The 27952-nt window shown below is 39.6% G+C and overlaps 3 protein-coding genes across 4 annotated transcripts in view; 2 read left to right on the top strand and 1 right to left on the bottom strand.

Annotated features, from left to right (window-relative positions):
• Positions 1 to 1407: 1407 nt before the first annotated feature.
• LOC139938552 (malectin-like) overlaps positions 1408 to 27952 on the bottom strand; it is a 61295-nt gene continuing 34750 nt past the window's right edge. For both annotated transcript variants that reach the window (XM_071934124.1, XM_071934123.1), the window contains 2 exons: positions 4473 to 4530; positions 1408 to 2261 (listed from right to left, as the gene is read on the bottom strand). In XM_071934124.1, the coding sequence (XP_071790225.1) occupies positions 2035 to 2261; positions 4473 to 4530 (285 nt within the window). In that variant the 3' untranslated portion in view covers positions 1408 to 2034. The remainder of the gene's footprint in view (positions 2262 to 4472; positions 4531 to 27952) is intronic.
• LOC139938551 (uncharacterized) lies at positions 5352 to 9235 on the top strand. The gene is made up of 2 exons (XM_071934122.1): positions 5352 to 5451; positions 6864 to 9235. Exon 2 carries the CDS (start codon positions 6898 to 6900, stop codon positions 8833 to 8835), a length of 1938 nt encoding a protein of 645 aa, XP_071790223.1. The 5' UTR covers positions 5352 to 5451; positions 6864 to 6897; the 3' UTR covers positions 8836 to 9235.
• Positions 12832 to 27127, top strand: LOC139938099 (uncharacterized). Its single transcript, XM_071933479.1, has 5 exons — positions 12832 to 12967; positions 14546 to 16553; positions 19734 to 19860; positions 20221 to 20224; positions 21103 to 27127. Exons 2-5 carry the CDS (start codon positions 14584 to 14586, stop codon positions 23124 to 23126), a joined length of 4125 nt encoding a protein of 1374 aa, XP_071789580.1. The 5' UTR covers positions 12832 to 12967; positions 14546 to 14583; the 3' UTR covers positions 23127 to 27127.

Consider the following 27952-nt stretch of genomic DNA (forward strand, 5'->3'; position numbering starts at 1 on the left):
GATTCCTAATGAGTTCTTAGGAACAGTATCCTCAGTGCTGAAGAAGCAGCCCTCGATTTCACGAAGCGCTGCGACGCGTCGCAAGTGCAAGTTGCGACCGGTTACACGTCGTAAGTTGCGAACTCGTCGCAGCCGCGCAGTGTCTTATAGGTCTGCGATGCATCGCAAACCCTACGATGCGTCGCTACTTGCGATGAGTTTCGTGAAATCGGGGGCTGATCATATAGCATGACTTATTAAATTTTGAGAAAAACACAAGATTTTTGATTACCAGGTAGACTTGAAAAAGTCTGAATTCATATAAAAGTCTGAATTATGTCTCATCGCTGCAGAGAGATATTTAGAGTAACATTCAGCTCAACAGGGAAACAGTTTCCACGATCACAGAGATTTCCTAATTCGTTGATCAGAACATGGACAGATTGGTTTATCTGCAGGAACTTTCAGCAGAATCAGGAAGAGTTGGCATTGGCAGCCGTGCCTGAGTGTAGAAAAAGACTTTGATTGCAATAACAGTCCTGGTATTACGCGAAAGCCATGGCGGCCATGCCCTCCGTTGCCCCGAGGTCTTGGCCTTGGCGCCCCTTCAAAAGTTTCCCATTGACTTAAAGTATTTCCAATGGAAGTGCCCTTTGCAAAATGAAAAAGGCCTTGCCCTCTCAAAGATGAAACTCCAGGCCTGCAGTTAAGTTTCATATCATCAGACAACCTTGTCGCACTGATGCTTTTTTTCCTGGTAGTTTTTCTTTTAGAATAACAAGAAATAAGTGGCATTAACACAACACCCTATTATCACAACACAGTCAAAAACTACCAAAATGTCGTTTTGACCTTTTAAAAGGGAAATGTTGCAGTTTGTGGAAATGCTTCATATAACTCATAAAAAGATCAAGGTGATTGTTTTATTAACCCCAAAAAGGATCTCAAAAAAATTTGTTTGTTTCAGTTAATAAACCAACACAGTGTCAGGCTGAAGAAAGTTCATTGATACATTTCAGAAGGTTTTTTTACACACTCTGTAACTTGAGCTCTGCACAACTCAGTCCAGCACCGTTGTATCCACCCAAAGTCCAGCTCTTTAAAGGAACACGTTGCCTTGGATCGGACGAGTTGGTCTATAAAAAGCGTTTGTAACAGTATGTTATAAAATGCAAGGTTGGAAAGATGTTGTAAAAGTAGAATACTATAATCCACACAAGCATGCCTCGAAATTGCACGGTTTTCCTTTTACCTCGTCAACTAACACGGTCGGCCATTTATTGGGGTCAAACCGTGTTAGTTCGCAAAATAAAAATAAAACCATGCAATTTCGAGGCAAATTTGTGTGGATTGATGTATTCTACTTTTATAACACCTTTCCAACCATATGCATTTTATAACAAACTATTAGAAACGCTTTTTATAGACCAACTCGTCCGATCCAAGGCAACGTGTTCCTATAAAGGATGGCTTGGTGCAAAAATTTCAACTAAGAGCAAATCCGAGAGGCAATGTACATGTGCAGTGGCGCACTCACTTGAACAACTCATTTGACAGTTTAGTCAACCAACCTACCCATCAAGAATACTCCATCTTCCGCATTTTCGCTGTAACGTCACTGGTTCCCTTCTGCCCTTTGCACCTGTTAAACAGGCTATCGAGACCAATGAAGAAACCATTTTCCTGAGCCTGATCTGAAATGGTCGACTACAGTAGTCAACCAATGGTCGACCAGCCTGGTTTTGCTACAAAATAGTCAACCTACATGTATGGTGCACACTCAAACTTGACCAGGTAGTAGGTGTACGCACTCTCCTTTAAGCAACTAAGGGGTCAAAGGTCAAAGGTGAGAGTTTGATTAACCGACTCATACAGACAAAGCACCTTTACAACAAACTTTTGTCTTTAGCTTCTAAAAGCATAAAATATTATACATCCTTAAGACAATCATTAAGACAAAAAAAACACACACATTGACCTTTTCTTTTTCTAAAAAAAAAGAAGAAAGAGAAAAAAAAACCAGGGAAATTTATTTTTAACCTATTACAATCAGCGTTAAAGTTTGCATAGGCAAAATAATGTTGGAATAAAAATGGCCAGTGCTATGAGAATTGGGTATAGGAAACTGCTCTCGTCAGCTGCATAAGGGTCTGGCGTCTTGGGACCTGACGTGATGTGGCGTTTGGGCTTCTGACTGGACAGGTCCGATTCCTCATCGTCGGGATCTTCCACTTCGTCCTCGTCAAGGTCGGCACCCGGCAGGGGTGGTAATTTGGGAACATCTGAAATTCCATATAGGAGGAAAGTGGTTTTTAAAATAATAATAACAGAAACAGCTAGGAACAAATGTGAGAATACAATAGATATGTTACAGAAGGCAGCGCTTTTGAGAACAGCAAAGAGCTGAGAAAAACCCTTGAGATCTTAGGCTATGGGGCATAGCCTGACCCGAGGGAGCTACTGGCACAAAGGAAAATTTTACCCTTCTTTTGCATGCTGTGATATAAGATGAAATAATATTATAACAATAGTACATGGTGCGGTACAAGAGCGTCTATGAATAAACAAAACATGTATTAAATAAGCAAATTAGTTTTAAAAACATGACTTTGAAGGATTTAAGAGAAAAATGTGTGACAGATGTGAAGAGTCCGTTGCAAATTTGTGTTTTATTTCAGTAGATCTTGCATAAAGACAACAATGAGCATATTGTAAATGCTTTTTCACAGAATCAAAAACAATGTTCATGTACATGTATCTTTGCATCTTTTATCATTGCATCTTTGCATCAAAACAGTTTAAGGTAGGCCCCACAGCCTTCATGCAGAACTGAAAGATCGATGTTCTTCAACGCGCTGCAATTAGCAATGTCATGTTTGTACGTGAGACATGTATACTTAAGGTGAAGCGGTGAAATTAGAGAGTCGCAGCAATTACACAGGAAGCCCCAGTGAGTACATGTATGACCGCCCATCCATGTCACTGATGCTTCAATTCCTTTAATGCAGGAGGGAGGGTTCACTGAGTAGTGTGTGCACTTTGAGTTGGAGTCTCATTCAGGTTGCTAATGTATTCATAAATACCTCAGACAGTTTCGCTATTCCTACTGGTGGAGAGCGCGTCACGTGGGGGTGTTTAAACAGATGATAATGACCAGCTTGAGCTCTGTTTATAGCCGGTTGTTTTCGGATACTACGCGCTAGTCTTGGTGCAAGACGTTTCTTGTTACGGCCGATGCAGGCGCTGTCGGCAAGTTGGCCGTGCTGTGTGGAAAGGAAATTGAGAACGTCTTGCAAAAAGACTATACGCGCACGACTGGATCCGGAAACTATCGTCTCGGTCATAACAATGCAACACACGGACATACAGAGCTCAAGCACGTCGGAAACGGATAAGTTTCACAGAGTTCCTTACTTTATTACGCCTTTTAACCCAAAACGCATTTTTGGAATGGGAATAAACGCGTACAGACTCGTTCTTGAACAGCCTCCCCTTTGGCTCAGGCTTTTATCACACGGCCACGACCCTGCCGGTTTTAAACGGCCATTTAAGAACTCGTCGCTACCCTTTTATTCTCTTATTTAAGCCACTTGGAATTCTGAACTTGAACAAGTTTGGCAATGCACAGGAAAACGAATTCCAAACTTATACATGTAAGCATGTAATCAAATGGGGATTCAGCCCTCAAACTTTAAAGACACTGGACACCTTCGGTAATTGTCATAGACCAGTCTTCTCACTTGGTGTATCTCAACATGCACAAAATGACAAACCTGTGAAAAATTGAACTCAATTGGTCGTCGAAGTTGCGAGATAATAATTGAAGAAAAAAAACCTTGTCCAGTTGTCACACAAAGTTGTTTGCTTTCAGTTGCTTGAATTCGGGACTTACGGACGGACGGACGGACGGACGGACGGACGGACGGACGGACGGACGGACAGACGAATGAACGAACGAACGAACGAACGAACGAACGAGCGAACGAACAAACAAACAAACAATAACCCCCAACGAACCATAGCAATTAAAAAATATCAGCAGTGTCATGGCCTAGTAGTTATTAAGAGCACCAGACTCAAGCTCTGGTGTTTGATCAGCAGAGTGTGGGTTCGAGAGTAGTGATACTAGCTACAAGCAATTGGGGAGATACATGTACGTACATGTAGTGCTTCCGGCTCTACCAGCCAGGCTTCTGATGGATGATACCCAAGCCTACATCCGTATGCACTGTAAAGGGAGTAAACCTGTTTCAGCCGTAGGAGAGTACAGGTAGGTGACAACAGCCCCTTAAAAAAAAATGATTGTAGCCCACACCCAATGAAGTGGCCTTCAGGCCTTGTGTGTCTGGCAAATTGCGTAATAAAACAAAACAAAACATGATTCTTTACAAAAATGGCTGAATGGACCTTTACTCATTTTAATCTGGATTGGTTTTGAAATAAGTCACCAGAAAAAGAAAATCAAGTGCATGTTTGAGTTTAATTCAACTTACCGTCCAAAGTTCCTTTGTAGATAACGATGGCGTTGATTTTAGGATTATCATAGTCGCCCTGCAAACAAAAATGACAGCTATTTTAAAATAATGCCCCAGAAAATTTGATGGATTATTTTAGTCACCCTACAAACAGAAATGCACTCACTTTGAAATCAAGAAAATACAGTGGATCATTGTATTCGGCCTTCACACAATCAATTTAAAATCACTCAACAATTTTAGTTCCACATGCAAGAAAGATGATATGATGAAGTTTCTCAATTAAATTGAAGGATACACCAGCTTACAAAATCGGTAGGAGAGTAAGGGCTCCGATATTTTTGTTGTTGATTTCATTGATTAATATTGTTATGTTTTGCTTTCCTTTTTGTGAAAAAACATTTAAAAAAATTAAAATAATCAACTAAAACAATTAGGGCGGTGTCCTATCAGAGGGGGCAGGGATGAGCAACATATTATTTTGTTCTCTACTTGGCCAACAAATCAGCTTAAAATCTTTCACTTAAAGGAACACGTTGCCTTGGATCATTCGAGTTGGTCTTTTCAAACGCTTTTCAAAGACCAACGCGACCGATCCAAGGCAACGTGTTCCTTTAAATCATGCTAAATTAGAACGTACGTACAATTAAGGGACCCATTCACTTTAGGTGTAATACATGTATCGGTACAATGTTTAGCCCATATAATAGCTCTATGGTATAGCCCCACTTTACGGTGACATCATTGGAACAATAAATAGAAAGGGGATTTTTTTTTTCAGCGAGTGTTGAGCAATAATAACTACTAAGTTGCACTATGGACCATGTGGACTGTACCATGTATGCATCAATACAGCACAGACCCAGCACATACAACCAACAGTGTAGGAGGGTGTGGATAAAACACCAGACAGAAGTCACAGCTTATTTGTTGGGTGAACTGATGAAGAAAGACCCTCAAACAACACCAAGAAATTGCTTGTAAACCGGATACAATCGTAAGTACTTGTTAGTCCATGAAGTGTAGGGACAATTGTTTATACTGAGGTCAAATGGTTTAAATGTGATCGATGGAGAAGGTATATGTCGCTGACTGTATGCATGAACTGTAGTCAGAACAAACCACTTATACACCTATTTCATTATAATGTGAATATCCCAGAAAATTGATTTTGCCTTTTCATACTTGAATTTCTCACCCTTGCAAACTTCCAGGACGTAAGGTCATCAGGGGAAATCTATGTACATGTACAACATGGTACCACATGACCCTTCTCTAGAAACTGCAGTTTACATACACAATTTTACCTCCATGGTTTAAAGGAACACGTTGCCTTGGATCGGTCGAGTTGGTCATTGAAAAGTGTTTGTAACAGTTTGTTATAACATGCATTATGGTTAGCAAGATGTTTTAAAAGTAGAGTAAAATGATCTACACAAATATGCCTCGAACATGCGTGGTTTTACTTTTACTTTCCGAACTAATGCGCTCGGCCATTTATGGGAGTCAAAAATTTGACTCCCATAAATGGCCGACCGTGGTAGTCAACGAGGTAAAAGGAAAACCACGCAATTTCGAGTGATACTTGTGTGGATCATTATATTCTACTTTTAAATTATCATTCTGATCATATGCATTTTATAACAAACGGTTACAAACGCTTTTCAAATACCAACTCGACCGATCCTAAGGCAACGTGTTCCTTTAAAGAACACGTTGCCTTGGATCGGACGAGTTGGTCTATAAAAAGCGTTTGTAACCGTTTTTTATAAAATGCATGGTTAGAAAGATGTTTTAAAAGTAGAATACAATGATTCGCACAAGTTTGCCTCGAAATTGCGTGGTTTTTCTTTTACTGTGCGAACTAACACTGTCGGCCATTTATGGGAGTCAAAAAATTTGAATCCCATAAATGGCCGACCGTGTTAGTGGACGAGGTAAAAGAAAAACCTTGGCATGTTTGTGTGGATCATTGTATTCTACTTTTACAACATCTTTCTACCCATATGCATTTTATAAAAAAACAATTACAAACACTTTTCAAAGACCAACTCGACCGATCCAAGGCAACGTGTTCCTTTAAGGTTGTAACTTTGACATAATGCAGTGTGCTGTAAGAGCCTAATTGTAACACCCCTTCACAGAATGGTCAGTCTGATGACGACTCACCATCTACAGGTGTTTAACCCCCCCCCACAATGAATTAATGTGTAACTATTATTGATTGTAGGTGATAATATTTTTATAAACAATGCAAAAAATGATGTACTATAAATGTGTTAGAAGGTTCCAGCACATTGTCTTTTGTGCAAGTAAAGCACCTGAAGTCATTTGACACAGTGACAGTGCATTACATCTGACAATATGAGTAGATTTAATACTAACAATGAATTAACCTTTTTGTACCAGACAGGGAAAGGTCGTAACAAGCTAAAAGTCAAAAATGGCTGCCAGTATCACAATTACTTCAGTGCTTGATAAGATCAGTAAGGATCATCTAGAATGTCCAATATGCACCAATCGCTTCATCAATCCAACAATGCTAGACTGTCTACACAGCTTCTGCTTCACATGCCTCAAGGAGCTTCACCAACAAGATCCCAACAACTCCATCCTACTGTGTCCTCTGTGCAGAAAGAAAACAACACTAGAAGACAACAAGGTTGACAGTCTACCTAAGGACTTTAAACTCAATGCTCTGGTGGATGAGTTTACTGTTCAGGAGCAACTCATGGAGGGTCATGGGTCAGAGGTCAAATGTCAAGCTTGTAAAAAAAATTATACAGCTGTTTCCAGATGCATTGACTGTGAACATTTTATTTGTCAAGAATGTCAACAAGCACATCAGCAACTGGCTATTTTGGAATCACATAAAATCTACTCACTTGCTCAACTGCAATCAGGTGTAGTAACCTACCGCAGTAAAATCAGGGAGTACATTCCAAAGTGTGGCAAGCACAGTGATCAGACTCTGAACATCTACTGCAACACATGCCAGAAGTTAGAATGCACAACTTGTACTGTTCTTGATCATGGAAATCCAAAACATGACCTTATTGGTATACCTGAGGCTTTGGATAAATGCAAACAGGAAGTCGCGGAGCTGGTTGCAAATGCTAAGAAATGCAAGGTGGATATTCAAACTGCCATGGAACAAGCCAGTGAGTCTCGCAAGAAACTGGAATCTTCATATGCTGAAACCAATATGAAAATCTCCCAGAAGGCTGCCAAGGAGAGAGCAAAGATCACCGAAGAGGAAAAGCAGCTGAAGCAAGAGGCAGAGAGTGTTTACAAAGACAGAGTCCAGACATTTGAAACTGCAGAGGCAACCAACACAAAAGAAGTGACCCAGGTAGAGCACAAGCTGGATGAAGTGAATCAGTTCATGACCCAAGCAAGCTCTCATGAGATTCTGGATTTCAAGCTGAAACTTATAAACAATCTTGATGAACTGACTAAGAGACAAGGTGAGATTGTGTCTGACAGGCTTTCCTTTCTTGAGTTTGAAGAAGGTGAAAGGTCAGTGGGAAGACTGGTACTGGGAGATGATCAACAAGCTAAAGCAGAGGCTCAGGCCAAGGAACATGAACAAATCCATACAAAACAGGAGTGGAAACTGAAGGAAAGTGTTAGTAAAATCGGCAACACAAAATTTAAGTGGGCGAAATCGGTTGCAGCTTTCTCCGACAATGAAATAGTAGTATTAGATTTTGACCGCATTGCATTGTTTGCATTAAAACCTCAATTAGCAGCAAACAAATCACAGTCTACTCACTGCCCGCAAATATTAAATGACAAAAGTCTTGTTAAACCAATAGCACTCACTGTGAACAATAATGATCTCCTGTATGTGATTGATTATCTAGAAGTCAAGGTTTTTAACAGGAAATATATGCTCCATCATCAGTTCCAGCTAAGTGAGAGAAAGATCTTCCCATCATGCCTTGCAGTGGATGAAAACAATCTCATAGCAGTGGGTTATTCAGGGAAGAAGATCTTACTCTACAACCCTGGTGGATCACTCATCAGAACATTCTCTACTCCAGTACAGGTAGACTATTTGACTTTATACAAGGAGAGGATTATCTACAGCAGTCAAAGCGGTAGACATTTACACTCGGTTGATTATAAGGGTGGAAAAGTGTTCTCAGTAGATATTGATCAGTCTGAACGATCCTATGGTGTGTGCTGTGATAAAGATGGAAGTATCTTTGTTGCTCAATATAATGGGACAACACAAAACAATAGAATATGTCAGTACAGTCCTGATGGCAAGTACATTGGATGCGACATTGAGGATTGTGGTGATGCCTATAACATCACATTCACACCATCTGGCAATCTTGTAGTAGCAGCAACCTCATCAGTAAACATCTACTAAGTTGTTTCCCCAGTATAGTAAGACCTCACCTTGTAACATGCTAAAGTGAACGAACCAAAACAACTGAACCAATAATATCATAGCATGCACATTATGCTAGTTTATTTACATTGTACATGTACAATGTAGCTTTGGTTTTACCGGAAGTGAACACTTTAGATACCTTGTACACGTGTATGTATTTGATTTATCAGAGAATCTGGACAATTAATTTCCTAATCCTGAATACAACCTTGAAGAGCATCCACAATCTCAGATGGATTGTCTGAAGCCAAAGGCAAAGGAGGCAATATGGCATTATGTACATTACGTTGTTTCAGAACAAAAAGGTTGTAAATCTCCTTATTTACTATTAACACGAAACGCTGGCGAAAATGTAAAAAAGAAAAATCAATGGAGGTTGAAGGAACACGTTGCCTTTGATCGGACGAGTTGGTCTATAAAAAGCGATTGTATCCGTTTGTTATAAAATGCATATGGTTGGAAAGATGTTTTAAAAGTAGAATACAATGATCCACATAAATTTGCCTCGAAATTGCGTGGTTTTACTTTTACTTTGCGAACTAACACGGTCAGCCATATATGGGAGTCAACAAAATTTTGACTCCCATAAATGGCTGATGGTGTTAGTCAACGAAGTTTGTGTAGATCATTGTATTCTACTTTTACAACATCTTTCTACCCATATGCATTTTATAACAAACCTTTACAAACACTTTTCAAAGACCAACTCAACCGCTCAAAGGCAACGTGTAAGATATTATGTTGTTCCACTTTTATGCCGACAGAAATTTGTTGAGGAATCACGTTGAGATACAAGATGAACTGTAGAAATAAAACTAATGACCAAAAATAACATTGTTGCACCATGGTCGCATGGACACAAAAACCCTGACAAGCTTCTTTTCTTATTCACATTTCAGACCTGAGGTGTTATAAAACACGAATGAACTGGCATAATTGGGTAAATAGTGCAAATCTATCCCCCCTTGGATGAGTGACCAGAAGAGGAACCGCCTTGGGAAAAAGGTCCCTCGTCTGGTCAAAGTCTCTTGGAGGAATAGGCAGTTTACACTACATGTATTTACCTCATTGCCAGACATGTATAATAACACAATGAATGGCTTATAATGCCCACACTTTATCTTAATAACACTGTACAATGTAAATCAACATGCATTAAATGGCACTGATGTTCAATAAGGTCACATTTATTCAAATTAATATAGGTTTTCGTTTTAGGATTATGTCAAATGTAATGTTGCGTCATTCGATTTAGCAAAATAATCAGTCAATTTATCAATTCATCAAAGCAGCATTCAAATTTGCAGACGCTTCTTGAGGCGTGTGTGTCACGCAAAAGAATGACGATACGCTAAATTAAACAGAGTGCTAAAGGAATTTGACTCAACTCAAAACAAAAATGAATGGCCAACTTCTGAATTTGAAACGCAGTAACAACCGGAGAGGCAAAACAGCTTTGATTCGAATGCATGAAAATGAAATTGATTGCTCATTTGGCGAATTTGACCAAGAAAACCTAATAGTAATTTCTTTATTTCTACACTCTATGCCTGTTAAAGGGTCTATGTACTTTTTGTTGGACAAAAAACACAATGTTCACAGATTTACACTAAACTCACACAGTTTGAAGATAATGATAGTAAAACGCTTCCCTGAAATGAGTAAAACAATGTCATGAAAATAATTTTCGTCTTACTGATCATGAGACGAAAATTATTTTAGCATGTAAAAACGTATTTTCATGACATTGTTTTACTCATTTCTCAAAAACTACAGCACCTCAGCATCTAATATTTTAAGGTAAGCTTTCTATTATCATTATCTTCAAACGGTGTAGGTTTGATGTAAATCTGTGATTGTGTTTTGCGTTACAAAAAGTACCCAAATACTTAAATGGAATTCAGAAAATGTACTCGCTCACTGTTTAAATCAACTGATGATTATTGTTACATTATTTTAGTACTATTTTTATATTTTTCATTTTGCTTGTACAATAAATTAAGACAAAATAAAATTCACCTCTATCATCTGCACTCACAGGCCTGTTTGCTTCGTTTTTGAAAGGGCAAGGGCACCAAGGCATTTTCTCCTTGGTAAAGGGTACCCATCTCATCATTAGCCAGGAGAAATCTGAGGTCATGCACAGTGTGTACTTTGTATAAACAAAGCCTGGCTCTTACTTCATGTGAATGCGAATGAGAAGCGAATTTTGACGAACCAGGCTGTTTTCCCAACGAATGTTTCGCAGAAGTTGAGCACAAATCAACTGACTCAAATTATCCGTTGCGAATTCGTGATGTCAACATTTTTATCACATTCGCAGGAAGAATACTGTGAAACGGTTTGGAATATAGTGCAAGGTGCAGAAAGTTGTGCAGGTGGAAATGTAACGCACCATGATGACGTGTGATAAGCATGTCCATCCGTACCCCAATTAACACACCTGAGGGAGGACAAGGGGAGGGAGTCGCTTTGAGGCAATCTGCCACATCTTAGGGCCTTGTCGCATGAGGCAACTTTCACAGGCAACTTGGATGCAGCCAACAAAAGAGGGTGCAACAACGTAATAAACTCCCAAAGCGACCAGATGCTAAAAGCGACCAATATTAAAAAATACTCACAAAATATATATAGTCTCTCAGACTCTTGAAAACATACATTTCCAGACAACATTTCCGAGTTCCCTTCATGGGAAGATTATCTAAGCAAACTAAAAAAACAAACAAACAAGTAAACAAGCCCACAAACAACAAACCCTTTTTATTTTACTATCACTACATCAGCAATATTCTAGACCACAAAACTGTCTAATTACTTACAGACAAAAAGTGTTGGACATAAAGTGTACAATAAGTCAAGTGCATAAATTCCTTGATTTTATATTCTTGATGGCACCATGCAGCATGAGATCATTTGTATGTCACAATAAATGTTTATTAATCGTAAAAGAAAATTAAGAAAAAATGCAATATCTGACAACAGACTGTTGAAGAAAGATTGTTTTTGGTTTATAGTAGTGTACCAATGCACAATGAGTTGTCAGTAGTCACTTATCCATGAAAACACTAATGGAGACCCAACACAAACACACATTGTACTTTGCACACGCACTTGTAAAACAGTTGTCATGGTTATGGATTACTATAAATACAGGCCTGGAATGTCATCTTTGAGAGGGCAAGGCAGTTTTCATTTTGCAAAAGGCACTTCCATTGAAAAGTCTATAGGGGAACCTTTAGACCAATCCGGGAGCACACCGGGCACACACCGGGCACGCAAGTGTTGAGTACCGCGCGCCAATTGCTGCGGTGTCTTCGGTGCATAGATTATGCACAAAAAGACACCGCAGTTGTTAATATTATCAATAGATCGAGGGCGCTACCAATTTTGTTCCGTCGGATTGCTCTATTGAAGAGGCACCAAGGCCAAGAACAAAGGCAATGTAGATGCTATGGCCTCTGGCAGCCTCCCTGATGTATTTCAGGTCTGTGTACATGTACATGTGTACACAATAGGAGTAATTGTACTGTACATGTAGATGTATACCCCACTTGAAGGTGACATCATCATTGGATCTGTAAAACAGTTGTCATGGTTATGGGTTACTATAAATACAGGCCTGGAATGTCATCTTTGAGAGGGCAAGGCCCTTTTCATTTTGTAAAAGGCACTTCCATTCCATTGGAAAAAGTATATGGGAACCTTTTATTTGAAAGGGGCACCAAGGCTAAGCTAAGACTAGAGAGCAATAGATGCTATGGCCTCCACAGCCCTTCCAAGTCTGTGTACACGATAAGGCGTAATTGTATTGTATGTACATTTAATATACTACACTTGACGGTGACATCATTGGATCTATAAATAGAAAGGGGAATTTTCTTTCAGGGAGTGATGAGCAATAATGCCAACTACAGTGTACAGTGTACATGGTACTATGGACTAGTGCATCACACAGACCCAGCATTAACAGTGTGTACAGTAAGCCATAGGAGGTTGTGGATAAAACACCAGACAAAAGTCACAGTAGGCCTAGTCACAGCTTATTTGTTTGGTGATGAAGAAAGACCTCAAGGAACACAAAGAAATTGCTTGTAAACTGTATACAATCGTAAGTACTTGTTAGTCCATGAACTGTAGGGACAATTATTTATACTGAGGTCAAAATGGTTTGCATGTGATTGACAAAGGTGCAATCACACTGACTGCTACATGCATGAGAAGTGTAGTTGTGGATTTTCTGTTCAACTTTAGTAATCTTTAGAACCCCTTACACATGTATAAGCCCCTCTCACACAGGTTGTTCTAAAACCCCCTCGACCCACGACCCACCAACGTCCGCCCCGTGTTCGAAGAATGTCCCAATTCCGAATTCATAAAATTTCGCTTTACGGCCGAGAAAGAATTAAGTCCCCGATTTAGAATTCACAGTGTGTGATCCGCGGCGCAACTTCCTTCCATGACTAGGCTTGACTTCAAGTCTGAGACTGCGGTTATATTTATCTGCATCAGCCATGCACAGAATTGGGAGTATTTACTCTCCACTTCCGCACGACAAGTGCACACCGATTGGGGACCCCAAACACGTCCGTGTGGCCATTTGGTCGGTCGGGTCTACAACCTTGAGCTCCACTTAGAGCAACTAGTAGTACCATAGAGGAATAGTACACAGGATGGGAGCGATCGGCCGGAAATGGGTCCGCCTGATCATCACGTAATGAGTTAGCCGTAATCGTACTCGGGCAGTAAACGCAGGTTTCCAGTTGGGATAATAATCTCGGATCGGCCAAAAGATACACGCGGAAATGCCACGTTTTTTTATCTGTACGTCATAATTGCCACAGGCCCGATCTCGGCAGCCAATCACGCGAAGTTTGCTTCGTGCATACTACGTGTCTCGTACGCTGTGTCGTTGTGATGTGCGAGGCATGGTAGTCGATGTGAGCATACAAAATTGTGTCGGGATTGGCTGAGGTTGTAAACTGTAGCAATTTCGGTGTACAGAAAAAAAGATCGCACAAAAGACGATGGTCGAGGGGGTCGTGGGTCGTGGGGGTCGAGGGGGTTTCAGAACAACCCCTCTCACACAAAATGAATTTTCCAGAAAATTCCCTAGAAGATTTATTTGACCTTTTCACTCTTCAATTTCTAACCTGTGCAAGTCCCAGAACTGTTAGTCCGACCCCCCCCCACACACACCGTATGTATAGATATGACATACTTAATGTGTAAGAACATGGTTGCATCACATTGTCTTTTGCAAAAGTACATACAGTCACCTGAGGTCATTTGACACGATGAAAGATACAATGTAGTCCTGGCGGCCTTTATACACTTTCGTAATGTATCTGTACTACAGTGACGCCCTGGATATCAGGGTCCATATCAGGGTCCATATCTGGGGCGGAAATCTTTTAGAGCTTCATAATTCAAACCTTACCTGCAAGAAGCCACCAATTTCAACACATTCACATTCCATAGCAGCATGCATTTTTCTGCGGTGGGTTTTGGTTGTCATACTGTATATTCTTCACAAGTTATGAAGCTTTGATAACTTTCCGCCCCAGAAACTGGCCCTTATATGTAGGTCTCTTTTTCTGTGTACAGAGCACAGTGGAAGAGTCCTATATAGGGCTACAATATGAGTAGATTACTAACAATACAATGAATTGACCTTTTTGTACCACAGGCACGACAGGGAAGGAACGTAACAAGCTAAAGTCAAAGATGGCTGCCAGTATCACAGTCCATTCGGTGCTTGATAAGATCAGTAAGGATCATCTAGAATGTCCAATATGCACCAATCGCTTCATCAATCCAACAATGCTAGACTGTCTACACAGCTTCTGCTTCACATGCCTCAAGGAGCTTCACCAACAAGATCCTAACAACTCCATCCTACTGTGTCCTCTGTGCAGAAAGAAAACGACACTAGAAGACAACAAGGTTGACAGTCTACCTAAGGACTTTAAACTCAATGCCCTGGTGGATGAGTTTACTGTTCAGGAGCAACTCATGGAGGGTCATGGGTCAGAGGTCAAATGTCAAGCCTGTGTACATGGTGAACGAGATCATACCGCTGTTTCTAGATGTATTGACTGTGAACATTTTCTTTGTCAAGATTGTCAACAAGCACATCAGCAATTGGCTATTTTGAAATCACATCAAATTTACACACTTGCTCAACTGCAATCAGGTGTAGTAACCTATCGCAGTAAAATCAGGGAGTACATTCCAAAGTGTGGCAAGCACAGTGATCAGACTCTGAACATCTACTGCAACACATGCCAGAAGTTAGAATGCACAACTTGTACTGTTCTTGATCATGGAAATCCAAAACATGACCTTATTGGTATACCTGACGCTTTAGACAAATGCAAACAGGAAGTCGCAGAGCTGGTTGCAATCGCTGAGAAATGCAAGGCTGATATTCAAACTGCCATGGAACAAGCCAGTGAGTCTCGCAAGAAACTGGAATCTTCATATGCTGAAACTAATATGAAAATCTCCCAGAAGGCTGCCAAGGAGAGAGCAAAGATCACCGAAGAGGAAAAGCAGCTGAAGCAAGAGGCAGAGAGTGTTTACAAAGACAGAGTCCAGACATTTCAAACTGCAGAGGCAACCAACACAAAAGAAGTGACCCAGGTAGAGCACAAGCTGGATGAAGTGAATCAGTTCATGACCCAAGCAAGCTCTCATGAGATTCTGGATTTCAAGCTGAAACTTATAAACAATCTTGATGAACTAACTAAGAAACAAGGTGAGATTGTGTCTGACAGGCTTTCCTTTCTTGAGTTTGAAGAAGGTGAAAGGTCAGTGGGAAGACTGGTACTGGGAGATGATCAACAAGCTAAAGCAGAGGCTCAGGCCAAGGAACAAGAAACAATCCATACAAAACAGGAGTGGAAACTGAAGGAAAATGTTAGTAAAATCGGGAACACAAAATTTGAGTGGGCGAAATCGAGTGCAGCTTTCTCTGACAATGAAATAGTAGTATTACATGTAGATTTCGACTGCAATGCATTGTTTGCATTAAAACCTCAATTAGCAGCAAACAAATCACAGTCTACTCACTGCCCGCAAATATTAAATGTCAAAGGTCTTGTTAAACCATCAGCACTCACTGTGGACAATAATGATCACCTGTATGTGATTGACAATCTAGAAGTCAAGGTCTTTAACAGGAAATATATGCCCCATCATCAGTTCAAACTAAGTGTAAGAAACTTCTCCCCATCATGCCTTGCAGTGGATGAAAACAATCTCATAGCAGTGGGTTATTCAGAAGGGCAGAAGATCTCACTCTACAACCCTGATGGATCACTCATCAGAACATTCTCTACTCCAGTATATATAGACTATTTGACTTTATACAAGGAGAGGATTCTCCACAGCAGTACAGATGATACACATTTACACTCGGTTGATTATAAGGGTGGAAAGGTGTTCTCAGTAGATATTGATCAGTCTGAATCATCCTTTGGTGTGTGCTGTGATAAAGATGGAAGTATCTTTGTTGCTCAATATGATGGGTGTTTGCACAATAGAATATGCCAGTACAGTCCTGATGGCAAGTACATTGGATGTGTCATTAAGGATTGTGGTGATGCCTATGACATCACATTCACACCATCTGGCAATCTTGTAGTAGCAGCAAACAAATCAGTAAACATCTTCCAAGTTGTTTCCCCAGTATAGTAAGACCTCACCTTGTATCATGCTTAAGTGAACGAACCAAAATAACTAAAACAATAATATCATAGCAAGCACATTACGCTAGTTCATGTTCATTGTACATTTGGTTTTACTGGAAGTAAACACTTTGAATACCTTGTATTTGATTTAGCAGAGAATCTGGACAATTAATTTCCTAAACCTGAATACAACCTTGAAGAGCATCCACAATCTCAGATGTCTGAAGCCAAAGGCAAAGGAGGCAATATGGCATTATGTACATAAACAGTGTTTCAGAACAAAAATGTTGTTAATCTCCTAAATTACTGTTTACATGTACGTGAAATGCTTGCGAAGATATTTAAAAAAAAATCAATGGAGGTTGAAGAAACACGTTGCCTAGGATTGGACGAGTTGGTCTATAAAAAGCGTTTGTAACTGTTTGTTATAAAATGCATTTGGTTGGAAAGATGTTTTAAAGGTAGAATACATACAAATTTGCCTCGAAATTGCGTGGTTTTCCTTTTACTTTGCGAACTAACACGGTCGGCCATTTATGGGAGTCAATATTTGACTCCCATTGGCCGACCGTGTTAGTCGTCGAGGTAAAAGGAAAACTGGCAATTTCGTGGCATGTTTGTGTGGATCATTGTATTCTACTTTTACAACATCTTATGCTTTTTATAAATGTTACAAACGCTTTTCAAAGACCAACTCGACCGCTCAAAGGCAACATGTTCCTATAAGATATTATGTTGTTCCACTGTGACTTTTATGCCAGATACAAATTTGTTGAGGAATCACGCTTAGATACAAGACGAACTGTACAAATATACTCAATAACCAAAAATAACCTTGTTGCACCATGGTCGCATGGACACAACAATTTCATCAGTGGACCATATGTACTTCAAAACATAAAGCAAGAGTTATTATTGCCTCTTATTAATTTCTTCACACTTTGCAGATTATTATGTACTTTTATAACACACCTCTTGCTTGTTCTGTTTTCTGGTTGGCTGAAACACGGTCACGTGCATGAGATTTCGCCACCTGGAACTAGACCCACATTGAGTCATCGTGTGCGTACGCTTTGCAGGAAATAGTTCCATGAGTGGGCAATAGACTTATAATTTTTGACTGGTTACAGCGCGTTCTCTTCACATGAATGGTGGACTAGCAACTAAAAAGTTTCTTTCTTATTCCACATTTTTGACCCAAGGTGTTATAAAACAAATTATGGACTGGCACATTATGGACTGGCCTAACTCAGTTAATAGTGTACATCTATTCCCCCTCGGGCCTGTGAGTGACCAGAGGAGGGACCTATTTCCCTCAGCCTTCAGCCTTAGGAAATAGGTCCCTCTCCTGGTCACTCAAAGTCCCTTGGAGGAATAGACATGCAATATTTACCTCATTGCCAGTCAACAAGTGTTCAATAACATGTGAATGGCTTATAATGTACAATATAGTTCAACATGCACTAAAAGGCATGGTTGTTCAATAAGGTCACATTCATATTAATAGTTATTTTTTATTTTTAATGCCTGTAAATATGAATCAGAATGTACTAAAACTACTGTTTAAATAAACTGATGATTATTGTAAATTTTCTTTTACTACTATTTTTATATTAAAACATTCTATTTTGCTTGTCCAATAAATTGTGACTAAAACACAATTCATCTCTATCATCTGCTCTCACAGACCTGTTCACTTCGTTTTTGAAAAGGGCAAGGGCACCAAGGCATTTCTCCTTGGTAAGGGCACCATTAGCCAGGAGAAATTTTAGGTCATGCACAGTGTGGGATGTACTTTGTGTATGAAAAGCCTGGCTCGTATATTGTACTTCCTGCGAATGTGAAGCGAATTTTGACGTCGCAAGCTGTTTTCATGTTTTCATATTATTATGTTTCGCGTTGAGCAGGCGTTTCGGAGGCAACTGACACAAAATTACTCGTTGTGAATTTGTGACGTCAAAATTTGTATCGCATTCACAGGAACGTACATGTATGAACCGGGCTTTATACCACAGAATACTGTGAAACTGTTAGGGATAGTGCAAGCTGCGCACAGGTGTGCAGAAAATTGGGCAGGCGAAAATGTCACGCATCACGGTGATGTGTGATGAGCGTGTCCATCCGCACCCCAATAACACACCTGAGGGTGGACAAGGGGGGGGGGGGGCACTTTGAGGCAATCTGACACGTCTTACGACCTTGTTGCATGAGGCAACTTTTACAGGCATCTATAGATGGAGACCAAAGACAAAACAGACAAGGGAAAGTAAAAGGTCTTCACAGGGGAATTCTAAAGACTGGGCCCGTGCTCTACACAAGGACATTTTTGTGTAAAGGAAAGAACAAAAGCACGCTCTTGAAAACATACATTTCCAGACGATTAAGCTTTCAGAGTTTTGGTGGGAATAGAATATGCTGAGTTCCCTTGATGGGAAAAATATCTATAGCAAACTTAACAACAAACAAACAAGTAAACAAGCCTACAAACAACAAACCCTTTTTATTTTACTATCACTATATCAGCAATATTCTAGACAACAAAACTGTCTAATTACTTACAGACAAAAAGTGTTGGACATAAAGTGTACAATAAGTCAAGTGCATAAATTCCTTGATTTTATATTCTTGATGGCACCATGCAGCATGAGATCATTTGTATGTCACAATAAATGTTTATTAATCGTAAAAAAAAAAAATATATATCTGACAACAGAAAGATTTTGTTTGGTTTATAGTAATGTAACAACACACAATGAGTTGTCAGTGGTCACTGATCCATGAAAACACTAATGGAGACCAAACACAAAAACACATTGTACTCTGTACACTCACTTGTAAAACAGTTGTCATGGTTATGGGTTACTATAAATACAGGCCTGGAATGTCATCTTTGAGAGGGCAAGGCAGTTTTCATTTTGTAAAAGGCACTTCCATTCCATTGGAAAAAGTATATGGGAACCTTTTATTTGAAAGGGGCACCAAGGCTAAGACTAGAGAGCAATAGATGCTATGGCCTCCACAGCCCTTCCAGGTCTGTGGACACGATAGGCGTAATTGTATTGTATACATGTATACTACACTTGAAGGTGACATCATTGGATCTATAAATAGAAAGGGGAATTTTCTTTCAGGGAGTGATGAGCAATAATGCCAACTACAGTGTACATGGTACTGATGGACTAGTGCATCACACAGCACAGACCCAGCACTAAGTACAGTAAGCCAAGACAGAAGTCACAGCTTTTGGGTGAAAACTGATGAAGAAAGACCTCCAACAACACCAAGAAATTGCTTGAAACCATATACAATCGTAAGTACTCGTTAGTTCATGAACTGTAGGGACAATTATTTAGACTGAGGTCAAATGGTTTGCATGTGATTGTTGACGAAGACATTATACATCACCTGTATGCATGCATTGAAAGTAGAGTTCAACTATGTTACATACCTTCAGAACCCCTTTCACACTAAAATGATCCCACAAAATATTCCCTTAACTGTAATGTAGATAGAAGATTTATTTGACCTTTTCACACTTTTATAACTCAAAGAAAAGAAAGCCTTCAAGGGAAAAAAGCTACAGTTTTCACATGGTATAAATATATTTAAAAGGCTTTATTGACGCAAGGCGGTGTAATGTAAGAGCCCAATTGTGACACCCTGTTCCCAGAATGGTCAGTCCAATCCTCACCCTCACCAGCCCCCCCCCCCCTCCCACACAATAAATTAATTAGGGAATAACATTGACAGTGCGAGGACCCGGTCTTCACTGCTTGGAAATGAACGAGGTGGTGGCTGGGTCGCTGTTAAGGGATCATTGATAAATACTTCTTTAAAGAAATAAATGGCTACAACTTTCAAATTTTTGTGACTCTTCCCTCTTAGATACTTCCAGTTGAGGGGGCATATTTCAGCTTTTGATGGCTCCAACCTCTTTCGTGCGCTAATCACATTACTGATACTTTGGGACCGGTGACTTTGTATTTAAGAATGGTTTGTTAAGCGCCCTCAGTGGGGTCAAAGGAGTCAAATGATTTGACGATAGCTGTTCTTTGCGCATTAAAAACATGCGCATCAGTGTTGCGTCCCTGTAGCAAGTCGCATAAATGCAAGGGGCTATCAATACATTTCAGGGCACGTACGCACACGTGCTAATAAAACTAAGATGACTAACCATGTGATAAGCGCAAAGCACAAACACTAGTTGTACACAATGTATGCTGGTTGTATCCTGTTGTGATAATTCTGTATTTGCTTATGTTTTAGTTTGTCTATTTTTCCATGTTAAGCGCCCTAGAGCATGTTTACACATGATTAGGGCGCTATACAAGTTTTGGTATTATTATTACTATTATTATCTGGTTTAGTGGCCATTTATTCAAAATTTCCAGAGCCGTTCATTTATCAATGCATAAATTATGCACTAAATGTGTAAGAATATTGGATCTTGTGCAACAGTCACCTGAAGTCATTTGACATAGTGATAAATACAACATCAGATAATATGAGTAGATTTAATACTAACAATGAACTAACCCTTTTGTATTAACAGGGAAAGATCGTAACAAGCAAAAGTCAAAGATGGCTGCCAGTATCACAGTCCATTCAGTGCTTGATAAGATCAGTAAGGATCATCTAGAATGTCCAATATGCACCAATCGCTTCATCAATCCAACAATGCTAGACTGTCTACACAGCTTCTGCTTCACATGCCTCAAGGAGCTTCACCAACAAGATCCTAACAACTCCATCCTACTGTGTCCTCTGTGCAGAAAGAAAACAACACTAGAAGACAACAAGGTTGACAGTCTAACCAAGGACTTTAAACTCAATGCCCTGGTGGATGAGTTTACTGTTCAGGAGCAACTCATGGAGGGTCATGGGTCAGAGGTCAAATGTCAAGCTTGTAAAAAAAATCATACAGCTGTTTCCAGATGTATTGACTGCGAACATTTTATTTGTCATGAATGTCAACAAGCACATCAGCAATTGGCTATTTTGGAATCACATAAAATCTACACACTTGCTCAACTGCAATCAGGTGTTGTAACCTATCGCAGTAAAATCAGGGAATACATTCCAAAGTGTGGCAAGCACAGTGATCAGACTCTGAACATCTACTGCAACACATGCCAGAAGTTAGAATGCACAACTTGTACCATTCTTGATCATGCAAACCAAACACCAGACTTCACCGGAATACCTGAGGCTTTGGATAAATGCAAACAGGAAATCGCAGAGCTGGTTGCAAAAGCTGAGAAGTGCAAGGTGGATATTCAAACTGCCATGGAACAAGCTAGTGAGTCTCGCAAGAAACTGGAATCTTCATATGCTGAAACCAATATGAAAATCTCCCAGAAGGCTGCCAAGGAGAGAGCAAAGATCACCGAAGAGGAAAAGCAGCTGAAGCACGAGGCAGAGAGTGTTTACAAAGACAGACTCCGGACATTTGTAACTGCAGAGGCAACCAACACAAAAGAAGTGACCCAGGTAGAGCACAAGCTGGATGAAGTGAATCAGTTCATGACCCAAGCAAGCTCTCATGAGATTCTGGATTTCAAGCTGAAACTTATAAACAATATTGATGAACTTACTAAGAAACAGGGTGAGGTTGTGTCCGACAGGCTTTCCTTTCTTGAGTTTGAAGAAGGTGAAAGGTCAGTGGGAAGACTGGTACTGGAAGAGGAGCAACAAGCTAAAGCAGAGGCTCAGGCCAAGGAACATGAAACAATCCATACAAAACAGGAGTGGAATCTGAAGGAAAGTTTGAGTAAAATCTGCACTACATGTACAAAATTTAGGTGGGTGCAATCAGTTGCAGCTTTCTCTGACAATGAAATAGTAGTATTAGATTTAGACCGCAATGCATTGTTTGCATTAAAACCTCAATTAGCAGCAAACAAATCACAGTCTACTCACTGCCCGCAAATATTAAATGTCAAAGGTCTTGTTAAACCATCAGCACTCACTGTGGACAATAATGATCACCTGTATGTGATTGACAATCTAGAAGTCAAGGTATTTAACAGGAAATATATGCCCCTACATCAGTTCCAACTAAGTAAAACACACCATTCTGCATTATGCCTTGCAGTGGATGAAAACAATCTCATAGCAGTGGGTTATTCACAATGGCGGCAGATCTCACTCTACAACCCTGGTGGATCACTCATCAGAACATTCTCTACTCCAGTAAATGTAGACCATTTGACTTTATACAATGAGAGGATTATCTACATCAGTCGAAGTGATAGACATTTACACTCAGTTGATTATAAGGGTGGAAAGGTGTTCTCAGTAGATACTGATCAGTCTGAAAGATCCTTTGGTGTGTGCTGTGATAAAGATGGTAGTATCTTTGTTGCTCAATATAATGGGATAACACTTAACAAAAGAATATGTCAGCACAGTCCTGATGGCAAGTACATTGGATGTGTCATTGAGGATTGTGGTAACGCCTATGACATCACATTCACACCATCTGGCAATCTTGTAGTGGCAGCAAAAAGATCAGTAAACATCTTCCAAGTTGTTTCCCAGTACAGTAAGACCTCAACTTGTAACATGCTAAAGTGAACAAACCAAAGCAACTGAACCAATAATATCATAGCATGCACATTATGCTAGTTCATGTTGTAGCTTTGGTGTTACCGGAAGTGAACACTTTAGATTTATCAGAGAATCTGGACAATTAATTTCCTAATCCTAAATACAACGCTGAAGAGCATCCACAATCTCAAATGTCTGAAGCCAAAGGCAAAGGAGGCAATATGGCATGATGTACATTACGTTGTTTCAGAACAACAAGGTTGTTAATCTCCTAAATTACTGTTTACGTGAAAAGCTTGCAAAAGGTAATGTCACACTTTTAAGAACAACTAGAAATTGAGAGTTTGTGTACAAACTTAGGGTGTTCGGGTGAATGGTCAAATGAGGTCACGTTGTGTACAACATTTGTAGAACATTACAAGAGGTTTCATGTAGTGAAATAATTTTGTACGTAGCGTTTGTGGTTCTCAAGATATGAATTTTTCAATTATTTACCGTTTATTTAACGTAATGACGTCATCAATGACGTCATCAATGACGTCATCATTCCAAAAAAGTTGCGGGTTCATCTACTCATGAAGGTTCATGTTTATGATAAGTTTCAAGTTCATAGTAGTTTAACATTTTGTTCAAAATCGCACGAAGAAAGATGAGGCCAATCCCAGCGTAGTGGAATTTGAATTACGCGCGCCTTCAACGGAGTCTGCATGTGTATACACAACCCGTAATGCCCACAGCCACGCAGTGCTGTTTTGTCGTAGAGCATGGATACAATGTAGGCCTAGATGAACTACACGCACACACACCCACACACCCACAATACAATAGTAGCATTCACATACATGAATGGCGATACTATCTGGTTTCTACGCGTAATGAATGGAGGTCAACACAAACGCGCGCTTTTACGACCAGAAGGCAAAATTCAACTGGCATTATGTTTGTGCAAAAGTTTGAGCAGGATAACTGATCTTCAAACTGATATTCAAATTTTGCGAATATGATATATAGTTCTTGAGATATGAACTTTTGAAATTTTGAACTTCCGGTTTCAACCGGAAGTAAAAGTCACATGAGGTCACGTTGTGCACGACTTTTGTAGCTAATTACAAGACCTTTTATATGCACCAAATATCTTGTGTGTGGCATTTGTAGTTCTCAAGATATGAACTCTCCAATTTTAAGCGTTTTTTTGAACGTAATGACGTCATCAATGACGTCATCATTCCAAAAATGTTGCTGTTTCGTCTACTCATTAAGATCAATATATATGGTAAGTTTCAGGTTCATACAAGCTTTAGTTTTTGCGAAAATCGCGCGAGAACGTTCGAGGAGAAGAACACGCAGAAAAAAAAACAAAAAAAAAAAACAGAACAATAACAATAGTTGTTCGGCTGGTGGCCGAACACCTAAAAATGTTTAAAAAAATAATCAATTGAGGTTGAGATATGATGTTGTTCCACTTTTATGCCAGATACAAATTTGTTGAGGAATCACGTTGAGATACAAGATGAACTGTAGAAACAAACTCAATAACCAAAATAACATTGTTGCACCATGGTCGCATGGACACAACAATTTCATCAGTGGACCATACTTCAAATACATGTAGCAAGAGTTATTGCTTTTAATAAATTTATTCACACTTTGCAGATAATGTACTTTCATATTACACCTCTTGCTTGTTCTGTTTTCTGGTTGGCTGAAACCCGGTCACGTGCATGAGATTTACACCACCAGAAACTGTAGACCCGCATTGAGAATGTTTTGCAGGAAAAAGTTCCCTGAGCGGGCAAAAGACTTATAATCTTTGACTGGTTATAGCCCCCTCTCTTGACATGAACCATGGACTAGCATCTAAAAAAATGAATGCGGGGAAATTAATGCCTTCCCTTTCTTGCGGAATTGCCTTTTGATTTAATTGCCTATGTTAACTCTTGATATTTCTTATTTCACATTTTAGACCTGAGGTGTTATATGGCATGTATGAACCGGCATAAATTGGTAAATATTGCAAGTCTATCCCCCTTGGGTGAGTGACCGGAAGAGGAACCTATTTCCGCCTTGGAGAAATAAGTCCCTCAGTTCTTCTGTTCACTCAAAGTCCCCTTAAAGGAAATATAAACTGTGCACTATTGACCCATTTCACCTGACGTCATCATCAGAAAAATCTTGAATGCGCCATACTGGTGGGCAATTTCACTGTGCGTTTATATATATAACTCTATGCTGTGCGTTATGCAGTGAAGTGTGCATTTTAGGCGACGCGGCGTTAATACACAATAACCTAACTGCCCACCAACATGGTGAGCGTGGCATCAGTCGCCGCGTGTGACGCGCGTGCAAGGGCTCAATTGTTCCTCATTGCCAGTCAATTTTAATAACACAATGAATGGCTTATAATTAATGCTCACATTTATTTCGGGCACTGTTGTTCAAGATGAATGTCACATTCACTTCAATTCATTCATTTAAATCAATAGTAATTGTTTTTTTTATTTCTAATGCTTGTTCTGAATCTGAAAATGTACTAAAACTGCTGTTTAAATAAACTGATGATTGTTGTTATTTCATTTTACGACTATTTTTATATTTCCCATTTTGCTTGTACAATAAAAGACTAAACACAATCCATCTCTATCATCTGTATCATCTCTATCATCTGGTGATGTATTTCTCACAGGCTTGTTTGGTTCAGTTTTGAAAAGGCAAGGGCACCAAGCCATTTTCTCCTTGGAAAAGGGCACCGGTATCATTAGCCACGAGAAATTTAAGGTCATGCACAGTACATGTAAACTGCGCAAATAAAGTATCTAAACACTTACAAATATATCGACACCTGAAATAGTATACACAAAATTAATTAATTATACCGATGCACAATTATCTTCTGCACATTTTGATACCTCTTTTGTTGCTCTGTGATGTTGTTTGGTGGATTTATGGGTACTTGAATGGCTTAAGGTGGCATTTCAAAAGTTGCAAAAGGATTCAACTTAAGCAAGAGCGAAGTCCTGTGACGAACATGGTTAGCATTATTTTTGCCCGCTTTTTATAAATGATTTGTTTGTCGTGGCTTAGATAAATCAATTGTGATGAACATCAGCATTAATTATCAATAATATAGGGGTCAGAGATGGAGCCATAATCAATATGGGTTTAAAGCCAGATTCCCTGATAGGGTAAGACAGGGAAGGTGTTTCAAGATAGCATGATGAGAAGACGTGTTCTCTGCCATTCAGGACAGTGATGGCGGGCACACTTATGTATTTAGGACTATCTGGGTCTGTCCACACTAATGGGTCTTTTTGGTTCGAAAAGATAACTTTTTGGACTGTGACTGGGAGGGTACACAAAATACAACATTTTCCCCTGTATTTTGTTTTGTACAATTCTCTGCTGATAGTGAGTGTGCTTACCAAACAGTTTGTAACGAGGACAGACATTTTGTATTGGAATTGACTAGAAATGGATGACACAAATAATTAATTAATTGATTTACTCAAAGGTTAATTAAGTTAGACCCATTGCCCCTATTTTTATGGTTATCTGTAAAAACCAACAGTACCTTGAGGTTTTTCAGCTGGTATGAATGTTTGTTTTTAACATGGACAGACATATTGTGACAAATATCTGTCCATGTTACAAACCTAATATCTTCAAGATAATTCTCTGTAGTTTCTTGAGTATCCACGCAGATGTCTTGGTTTTGCCTGGAAACATTCTTTGCAGGGACAGCATTGTAGGGGACAACATTTTTGGCAATCTGTTTACATTATTATGCCTTTCTCACCATTTATGTACGAAATGTCTGTCCAACATTCCCCTGTTACAAACATAATCATCTTGAAGATGATCCCCAGTTATTGCTAAAATACAGATAAATGTGTCTTGCTCTTTGCAAACAAAAACCTTGAAGTGATTTGGAATGTGCATGGGAAACAAGCTTGACAAAACTCTTCTTGTTTATTTTTGTCACCCATTTATAAAAAAAGTCACATCAAATGGTCCCATTAGTGTGGACAGACCCATCTTCAGGAGATCAGCAGTCACAGTTTTTAAGATAAAAACAGAGAGAACCTTTAATTAAGCAGTAAAGTTAGACGTCAGAGGAGCTACTGCAATAAATTTCATGGTTAAGTAAACAGAACAAATGTGTTGATTTGTCTTCATTATTTTGTCTGTTAGTGATGCTTGTGCGAGTTCCCTTTTTGAATTTGGGTGAATAGGGGCTTTTCCAACTTTTGAAATTTTACCTTAAGCCATTCAAGTGCTCATACCTGTACATTCGCCAAACAACATCGTAGCGCAACACAATAGGTGTCAAAATGCGCAGAAGATAAGTGTGAATCGAACTTATTAATTTTTTGGACGCACACTATTTCAGGTTTCGACAAATCTGACCATTTGTAAGTGTTTAGATACTTTATTGCCGCAGGTTACATATGTACTTTCTGTACATATAGCCCGGCTCATACTTACTGCGAATGGGAAGCGAATTTTGACGTCACAGGCTGTTTTCGCAGTGAATGTTTTGCAGGAGTTGAGCACAAATCAACTGACACAAATTACTTGTTGCAAACTTGTGATGTCACAATTTGCATCGCATTCGCATTCGCAGGATGTATGAACCGGGCATTATATAGCCTAGAGATACAGAATACTGTGAAACGGTTTGGAATAGTGCAAGCTGCGCACAGGTGCAGAAAGTTGTGCAGGTGGAAATGTCACACATCACGGTGATGTGTGATGAGCGTGTCCATCCGCACCCCAATAACACACCTGAGGGTGGGCGGGGGGGGGGGGGGGGGGTCGCTTTTAGGCAATCTGCCACATGTCTCGGGGCTTTTTTG

Source organism: Asterias amurensis, chromosome 6 (assembly GCF_032118995.1).
Source record: "Asterias amurensis chromosome 6, ASM3211899v1".
Classification (NCBI taxonomy): Eukaryota; Metazoa; Echinodermata; class Asteroidea; order Forcipulatida; family Asteriidae; genus Asterias; species Asterias amurensis.